This window comes from Paramacrobiotus metropolitanus, unplaced genomic scaffold (genome assembly GCF_019649055.1).
Source record: "Paramacrobiotus metropolitanus isolate TYO unplaced genomic scaffold, Prichtersi_v1.0 Parri_scaffold0000103, whole genome shotgun sequence".
NCBI classification, from domain to species: Eukaryota; Metazoa; Tardigrada; class Eutardigrada; order Parachela; family Macrobiotidae; genus Paramacrobiotus; species Paramacrobiotus metropolitanus.
The window spans coordinates 497,677-506,752 of NW_026570323.1; the positions used below are offsets into that span (position 1 = coordinate 497,677).

Below are 9,076 nucleotides of genomic sequence, written 5' to 3' on the forward strand. Positions count from 1 at the left end.
TTCGGTTTCTGTAATAAGAATGGCTAATGATCGAGTTGTGTGATCATTAATGGGTACTGCATGAAGCTCTAACAAAACTGCATGAACTATTGTGTACTGTATCCGTATCCTTCCTCATTTGCTGTGTATCCGCCGGAAGTAAAGTCGTACCCTATATACGAGGCCATCGCCTTGATTTTGTCGCAAGTTCGCAACTAATCGACTTGTACTCTGTATTTGTATGTGTTACCAAGCCATAGCTATTCGTGTAAACAAAGGTCAGGCGCGGTCGCAATAATGAAAATGAATAAATAAAAATCCAAGAACATCTAAATCTCGGGCGTATTCCTGTGAGATATGCAGTTCGACCTTGTACAAAGGACGTGTGTTTGTTCCTAGCGACGCTGTCCGCATTGTAGCTGAGAAACAATATGTCAGCAAAATCGGTTTAAGTTTTGTCGAGCTACGATTCACGAATAAAACAGTACTATTCCAACATATACCACAATGCCGAAACGCCGCGCACCCGTTCCAAAAAAATCAACCCTGGTTATATATCTGTGCATGCGTTTGCATAAAGGAGCAAGACGTTTACCGGTATATGTATAATTTAATGCGTGCAGCAAAAAACAAAGCCATTGTTTCACACCATTATACAGTCATCATGCACTTTTCGAACTCGTCGTACGATTGTAAAGCGTACGTCATTCTGACGAGCGCCCGCCAGAGCACTTCCGGATAACGAATGGCCTTTTTCACGTCTCTCGAATCGGCCTACCGCAGTCTAACTAATTCGAACTACAGTGACAACGTCATCCGATTTACCAACTGCATGTACATGAATTGAACTAACTGGACATTGTTTTTTTATGCTGGAAAGACCATCGATTCCCGTTGCATCCAACGCCGCACAAACGTTAACACTTGCGTGCGCTGGGTCTTTCCGCGGCTCTCCGCCAAGAATATTGGCTGTATTCCTTTGAACAGCAATGTGATTTGTGCAAAAATCTCTTGCGCATACGACTACATACAAATTTTCGAAGATCTCACAGCTAAACATTTGAGGCAAAGAAGTTGTATAGGATTTCCGGTGGGTAAAGCGACCGGTCCCACTCGGTGGTGCAGCGTGATTACGGCGACTTACATCCCTACAAGCTATTGAAAGTACACAAACTTCTGCATCGATTGCATGAAAATTGCTGCAGTAATTTTCAAGGCGAAATGTACAGAGAAAATACCGAAATCGTTTTCCTTTATGCGAGTAATTAGCGAACGCCCTGCAGACGTAGGTTTTGTTACTCTGCACCGGCGATTGGACATGCTCGTACTGTAATACGAGTAATTTTAGTACAACTTTTAGCACTGTATAAAATTTATTGCTTGTGATTTTAGTACGCGTTTTGATTCGATTTTTCGAGATATGAATGTTGCCTCTGTGGAAATAAAAATAATACCGACCGTTAGACACCGGCGCATCGTTAATTCGTTATGTAAAAAAAATCAATTCAAAACTAAGAAAAATGACAACAGCATACGTGTTTGTTGGCGAATTGTGAAAGTACAGATACAGTACTTGCTTCCGATGAGAGAATGGAATCAACCACTACTTTTACATGCAGTAAAACTGCTCCAGTATATAACTAAGTCGGATTTGCGAATGCTCCATTTAGATCTTATCCAAATATTTCAACAAATTTTGATATAATAAATGGCGTAGACCTACCCTGCACAATAATTACAAACGTAGACATTGACGGGAGCAGGGAGATTTATTCCATTAATATTTATTGCCGGACAGCCTGATTTCATGCCGCAACCGATAAGTGTTGTATCCGCCCACATTATCTATGTACAAAGTACAAGAAGAACCATAATTAATTTCTATTATAAAAATAGGACAGGAAGGGCTCTACGGCCAATATGGAACGTACCTGAGTGTAATGTCCAACACTTTTTCCACTGTTGTCGGCACACAATGCGAAATCACGGACTTCATCGAACCATGCTTTTATGGCAGCACTCCAGGTCTGAGGAGCACCCGAATTCCAGTAGACATTCTGACCGCAGTAAGCGAAACCTAAAGTGTTGTTAAAATGTGTTACCAAAAGTTACCCAAGCCCATCTCACAACAAAATCCCGGCTTTAAAGGGGGGCAAATTAAGACAGTGACTTGAGCCAGTCGGATTCCAAGCTACTGACGTGTACTGGCGTCCCTTAGTACACATCGGTACTACTTTACTACTTCTACCCCTACTACTAAGGCCTAGGCTTTACTACAACTTCTACGCGAGTCATGACCGCGACTCCGAGTATCGACTTCTTAGAAATCCCCAGCAGAGAACTTTGACCGCGACTTGCCATTTCGACGTGACCGCGCTTCGATGACGTAGCTCAACCTATTGTTCTAGTGTATTAGTTGACCTCATGTTCTCATTTGTCCACGTGTAGTGATGCAGCGGTGTGATTAGTCCACGTGTCCTCAGATGTCTCTTATTGGCTAGAGTTTATATCCCTATTGTTCTCAGACCCGTACCTGCGCGTACGAAGAGCCAGCACTTGCGGTGCCCAGGGCTATATATGCCTCGTCGCCCACACAAATGTCAAGAGTTGTAATCCCAACAAAAGTAGAGTCTTGTTACTCGATCTGATTAACTTCAGGCTTTTGCTCTGGTCTTCTCTTTCCAAGTGAGGCTGTTCAAACTGACCTCTGGGTGACCTTTCACCTATTGTCAGGGTCATTCCTCTACTTCGTCGACGTGCATTATCATCTTCGGATAGTCTCGTGACGTAACAGGTTACCCATTTGATCCCACTTGATTTGCCGTGACCTTTCGGTCTCTTCATCTTCATGCCCTGTAGCGCCAGGTTGATGGATATCTCTTATCGCTTCTGCTAACATCTAGCGTCGGACAGGTAACGTATACTTCTCCGTCGTGTGTGTATTTCTCGTGTTTGCAGGACCCGGACCTCTTCTTCTTTTCCTTTCCTTCTTCATACCAGATCAACGTAATCTTCTACCATCTTCCGTAACAGTTTGAGACAGAGTCGCTCTATCCGACTGGACGTGGTCGGACAAGTGGATACAGTACCCACTTCACTGTGTTAGGTCTTTAATTCACGTCACTACGGCACTATAATTTTATTTCGTAGACAAATTGCCCGGCAAAGTGCACTCTCTGTTGCTGCACTCACTGTATCACAGAATTTCAACCACTGCACTAACATACTTTCTCGATATTACTAAATCCTGGAAAGTGGCTAGCCTGATTTCCTAATTGGTATACTGTGACTGGTAACCACAAACCATTTACCTATCTCTCGCTCGATACGTCTTTCAATAAAGGCCACAAGTGACCGTGCCGTAGTTGGCACTCCTAACATCCCGCTTAATTAATTGTGCCACCGGCACCGTTTTCTCACTAGACATTTTATTTAGATATGATCGGGAAGACATACATGTATGTCTTCCCGATCATGTGTACACACACTTTTTTGCAGTTACTGTGGTCTATAAAGAGACGGACACAGGTTAGAACTTTGACCATAGTATTGTAATCAGCTACAGTGTGTATGAAATACAAAAAAGCACTGAATTAAAATTAAAAGCGCATAAACGAGTACTGAAACAAATAAAGGGCATGCGCTCGTACGTACATGTACATACTGTACAGTATGTAGTTGCACATTGATTTTTGCCTAAATAGGTGCGAATACTGAATAAACGAGATTTGGCATACCTGGTATCTGGCGAGTGCTTGATCTGTCATGGTCCGAAGGACACGTGTTGGCCCAGTACTGTGTATTACTGGCTGCACAGTTGCTCCAGTCCAGTTTGTTCATACCCTGTGCGGCCACCGACCGTCGGTAATTGTTATGCACGTTAAGGATTTCCTGGATGGTATCTCCGGCAGGGTTGGGAGTCGTCAGAGGAAAATATGCTATATCGTTAGCGGAAGTGGCGGTGCATTTGGTTTTAGCGTCAGTAGACAGGGTGGTGTCACATTGATTCGTACATCCAGAAGCTGCGGGAGTAGCAAACGCGGAGCAAGCCGGCGTCGAAGTAGTAGTAGTACTGGTGGTTGTAGTTGTTGTTGCAGTGGTTGTTGTCGTAGTGGCAGTGGTTGTGTCGGTGGTAGTCAGCTTAATAATGGCGACACATTGACCATTAACTGTCGTGCTAATCGATGGGTCACAAATGCATTTAAAATTGTGACAGAGGGACAAGGGATTTTTGCAGCGCTTTCCATTTCCGGCACATGGACATCCCAGAGCTGCATTAGATGTGGCACCCATGCACCGGCTGATAAATGACAGCAGACTTTGTTCCGACGATGTGACCCCGGATGATGACGATAAGGATCTCGAGTTGCCAAAGGGCCTCGCTCCAAAACCAGCAGCTTGCCGAAATACTACACCGAACATGATGAAAGCATAATTTATCACGATCAACATTTGAAACATACCTTACTGTACCTAACTAGACCTATGGATCGCAACTTTATGCTAAAAATTCAAACGCGCGTAATGAGCTTGCAGGAATGTGACAGAGCCTGTATGAAGAGATTATAAAGAGTAATGCAGGTATATAAACGTTGCATCTCTGTTGTTAAACGTTAAACTATTGGTGAAGTTAGCTGTTTTGGCGGTACCCTTGGAGCGACAGCATAACTGCATCTTAGTTGCTAATTATTGTTTCCAAAAAAGTCGTACCTAAATATACCGGCTTCTTTCTGCAGTCTTGCTAAACTTCTGCGCATTGTATATCCACAAAATACAGTACTGTCGCTGCATGCTGCAACTATAATTAAGTAATTTACTGTGGCTTAGCATGCTCCTGATACTTCATTTGAAAACAGCCGGTAATGATTTATTTCAAGGTTTAGTTGTGTGACCGAAAACTAATAAGGAATAATTATAAAGTATAGTCGTACACTGTATGTCTGTAATTATCCAACAATTAGGGAGAAGATATGCGACCCGTGTCAGCCATTAACAGTTTAACACACATTGCACAGCGCATTACTATCACGTAACGTATTATTAAAAGTCATTTATTAATAGTGCCATGACGTCGTGCACGCATAGCCAATGCACATCTTGTTTATACACGTCAAAATTTATGATTTTGCACTAATTCTTAAAAAAAACAGCAAACGTTTTTGAGGCGAGCGCAAACGAGATCGTACGTATTAATCGCAGAAGCCTATCAAGAACGGTTGACGCTTGCTCACGAAGAAGGAATGTTCATATGGGTCCCACATATACTGATATGCAAAATTAATTATTAGTTGTTTATGTAAAGCGGGTGTTCGCGGTAAGCCTAATAAGCGCATCTGGCAATTTCCGGCACAGGATAGACAGCAAAATTTAAAATGCTAGTACCTAAGGGCCAGAAGATGTGACCTTTCGGGTTTTCGCTTTTCCCGCAACGGAAGAGCGTTTGGCTATTAACTGTACGAGTGACGAATAAAGGAATAAATGCCAGAAAGTCTGAGGCCGGTGGTTGTAAAAACACAGAGCGCGGAATGCATACAATTACATCGTATCGTATATCAATCAGTTCAGCAATCTCAAGGATGCAGGTCGTGATACATTTTCAAAATTATAGAATCTGTATGTTCTTCAGAATTTCATTAGCGTTTGCGCCGGTTGAAACTTGAGAGTTATCTTGTTGTTAAGGATTCCCCGCTTTCCACGCCGGCAAATAAACTGGTTTCCAAAGTGCCGTTAGCATCTGCCAATGTTGTTGGCGCGAACTGCGAACTACCACTGTCCACCGGCATATATTTTCACTACCCGTACTTCAATTATTATGTTGTTCGATGCGCGATTTCCTCTTCTGACTTCTTTCTTCGACCAAGAACAAGACTTAAAACAAAACAATTAAAAATTGCATATTTCACCATAGCAACAAAATTATGGGGAACTGCCGAATTGTGACGTTTGAAGAGTAATACAAATTTGGTGATGCTCGGTGGAATAAAACATAAACGCATCAGTAAAAAAAAACTATCTCTTCATCGAAAATTATCGCCTGTGCGAATGCCAGTTACTCATTACTGAACAGTGCATGCAAAGATTACTTATTACCGAACCTGGACGCACAGAAAAAACACTAGAGTAGAATTTTTAGAAGAGCATCTTCTGCAGCCTCTAGTACCGGTACAGCGGGCTATAGTCAACATTCTGGCCGATCAGCATTCATCAAATTAAACAACAGAACCGCACACGTAGCCGGCAAGATGCACTGCTCACTGTACTTGTACATGCGGCACATAATTATTATACCACCTCAGCATTTATTTTAAACGTACTGTACATTTGTCATGCAGTCTTAAGAAAACATAACTTATTACTCAGCATCTACTGATCTATGCGGATTTCCCTAATATTATAACATAATATGGAAAACTGCGTGTTTATTTACCTGCGCTGTTTGTATATCGAAGATCTACTGAACGTATTCCCTCGTATATAGACGATCTATACGTTGATGTGATTGCAGATTTACCGACCAGGCCGACCTAGTAACTTCCCAACGTTCTCAATATTATGTCACTTTATGGGTACTTTAGCTGAATAGCGTTGTACCGCACAGTGTGGCCATACCAGTATACAAACGTGCAAACAAAAGAGCGCGCTAGAAACTAATTTCGAAACACACCTGACATTGGCCCTGAAATAAAGTCAGGCAATACGAACGACACGGGCGGTGAGCGGCAAATGCACGATATGGAAAATTCATGTTCGCGAGCGGTGTTTTCGTGAATCGAATTCCTTTTCAAGCGTAGCATTGCACAGTTACGAAAAATATATAACTCCTTACCGGGAAATAATCATATATTACAGACTAGCTAGAGTAGTTTAAATATTTTTGGCACGTGTGCATTCAGACTGTTGGGCCAGTGTTGGCACATGTAAGTTGCACACTGTGCGTTATGCTTACTCGTAGAGTTTGCATTCGATCCGATGTTTATCTGCACAATTATTTTAAGTTTGCTTTTAAATTTAATTTGTCTCCACGCTTATTCGAACAGAAGACACATAAATTTTATTGCACCACCTCCGTACATTTGTGCGCACTCGGTACATAAGGGTACCGATCGCTGAAATTTTTCTCCCATATCTCAGCACTGGAAAACTTGAGACTTTCAACTCACTATTTTCTGCTTAAATACGGGTAAATTGCACGGTCCGCAGCGCTCGACTAGTTTCAGCAATAAGCTCATAAAACAAAGAAAGAACAATTACTATACAAAAATAGATTACAAGGAAATGATCAACAACATTCAACGGGTACCCAATACACCTTGCGCTATATACCATCCGAACCGACACACTCCTCTCGCACCATTAGCTTTTCGCTCGCTTCCACGTTGCGACCACTTCATTCAGCAACATCAGATCCTCAATTTCCGCGCATTTTGCCAGACCATCGGCTTCCACCACGTGCCGCCCACCACGCCGGTGGCAGTAGCTGACCGCTTTGGACATTCCCGCTTCGAACAGGAGGACCCGTCGGCCCCGCTGCAGAATATCCGCAGCACGAACGACGTCCTCCGGAAATCTAAATTGGTCACCACTGGCGGCCTCGCGCAGCCACTGAATGACGACCTCCCCCGGTTCATGGTTCTCCTCCACCTCTTCGTGCCCGATTACTAACGCCGGATACCAGTCTTCATCGTCGCTTTCCACAAATACTACCTCACCATATTTGAACATCGCCCCTCCAACACTGAACTGCGTAGAGCGGCGCGGCGCACTGTCGAAGGGCAGCACAGGCTTGTTTTTGTGCATGTAGATTTCCCAGAGTTCCGTTGGAAGCAGCAAAGCATTCTGGAAGAGAAACGATGGTTTTATTTTGCCGGAAGAGCGATGACCCGGTACAGGTTGCGAACTCGTGGACCTACCTTAAGAACTTTCTTTTTCGCAATGTTTAATGTCATTTTACATCCAAATGATTTGCATACACTGGCCTGAAAACCGTCTGCGCGGGCAACATCCGGTTGCTGAAGTACGACGAATTAAAATGAACAAGATGTCTCAGCTCAGACAGTCTCCGATCTTCTTGAAACTTTTATTAAATGACCTATCTACAAACTTCCACCTGATTAAATTCATAGCATGTTCCCAACATTAGGATTTAATCCCAACATTAGAATTTGGGAAGCTCGAATGGTAACCTGAGCTTTTTCAATCGGATGTTGCGCGCAGACAGCGCTCACAAACGGTTTTCAGACCAGTGTATACAAAATCGTTTGGACATTAGAATGATTTAAACGAGCAGAAGTTCTACAAAAAAGTGTTTCATGGTTTTATGGTGCGCGAAACCGAAAGTTATTCTGAATGCACACGAATTAAGTACCATGTACCGGGCCATTTCCGAGTCATGCCTGCTTGCTCTGCTTGACATCTGGCGAAAAATTCGCACACACAGTATATTTATTTTTGTGCAGACGATAAGTCGAAAAGAGCGAATGGCAAAATGCACTAAGAACTGGACTGGAAATACGTACCTTGAGAGGACCGCCGGCCATCTCCGCATCAGTTAACAAGGGAAAGCGCACCCGAAACAGCACTGCCCGCCGGTTGACGGAGGATGGATCCATGTTCTGGCGCCGGCAGGCTTCGGCGCCCATCTAGAAGGCGGAAAATGTAACGGAAAGCTTAAAAAAAACAGCGCATTTTCCCCGAGCAAAAATCATGCCATGAGGAAAAATCTCCGCTTCGGAACTTTGGTAGTTCCGTAAAAAAAGTGTCGCTTACGCCTCGACAGCTGTGTAGATGATGTTTTCCGGTGCCGCCAGCGTGTCGCGTTGTACAATGATCTCGAGAGTGCGATGGCTCAGTGCAGAAAAGTGTTCCGATCGGAAGACGGCTCCATCCGAAGCGTCGATCAGATCCAAACACTCCTCCACAATATTGTCGAAATCCGGACACCAAACGTTAGCGTACAGATAACGGCATATGTCGAACAAAATCGAAGGAAAAGTGCATCACATTGTAACTAACATTTTCCAGCGCCACGAGGCAGTTGTCGGGGTTGAGATGCTCCAAAATGTGACAGCAGCAGAGATCGACGAGCAATGGGAAGTCG

General features: G+C 43.5%; 1 protein-coding gene across 1 annotated transcript; it reads right to left on the bottom strand.

Moving 5' to 3' along the window:
* Positions 1–1,698: 1,698 nt before the first annotated feature.
* On the bottom strand, positions 1,699–4,428 carry LOC129597346 (uncharacterized). Its single transcript, XM_055494833.1, has 3 exons — positions 3,717–4,428; positions 1,911–2,056; positions 1,699–1,824 (listed from the first exon to the last, which is right to left on the bottom strand). The coding sequence occupies exons 1-3, from the start codon at positions 4,399–4,401 to the stop codon at positions 1,699–1,701; spliced, it is 957 nt and encodes a 318-aa protein (XP_055350808.1). The 5' UTR covers positions 4,402–4,428.
* Between the last annotated feature and the right edge of the window lie 4,648 nt (positions 4,429–9,076).

What these genes read in the sequence shown, in the direction of transcription:
- LOC129597346 (XM_055494833.1), bottom strand. Translation starts at nt 4,401, where the DNA reads ATGTTCGGTGTAGTATTTCGGCAAGCTGCTGGTTTTGGAGCGAGGCCC. An exon ending in AAGCACTCGCCAGATACCAG is followed by an intron (nt 2,057 to 3,716) that starts GTATGCCAAATC and finishes ACAACACTTTAG; the next exon opens with GTTTCGCTTACTGCGGTCAG. An exon ending in GTGTTGGACATTACACTCAG is followed by an intron (nt 1,825 to 1,910) that starts GTACGTTCCATA and finishes CTTTGTACATAG; the next exon opens with ATAATGTGGGCGGATACAAC.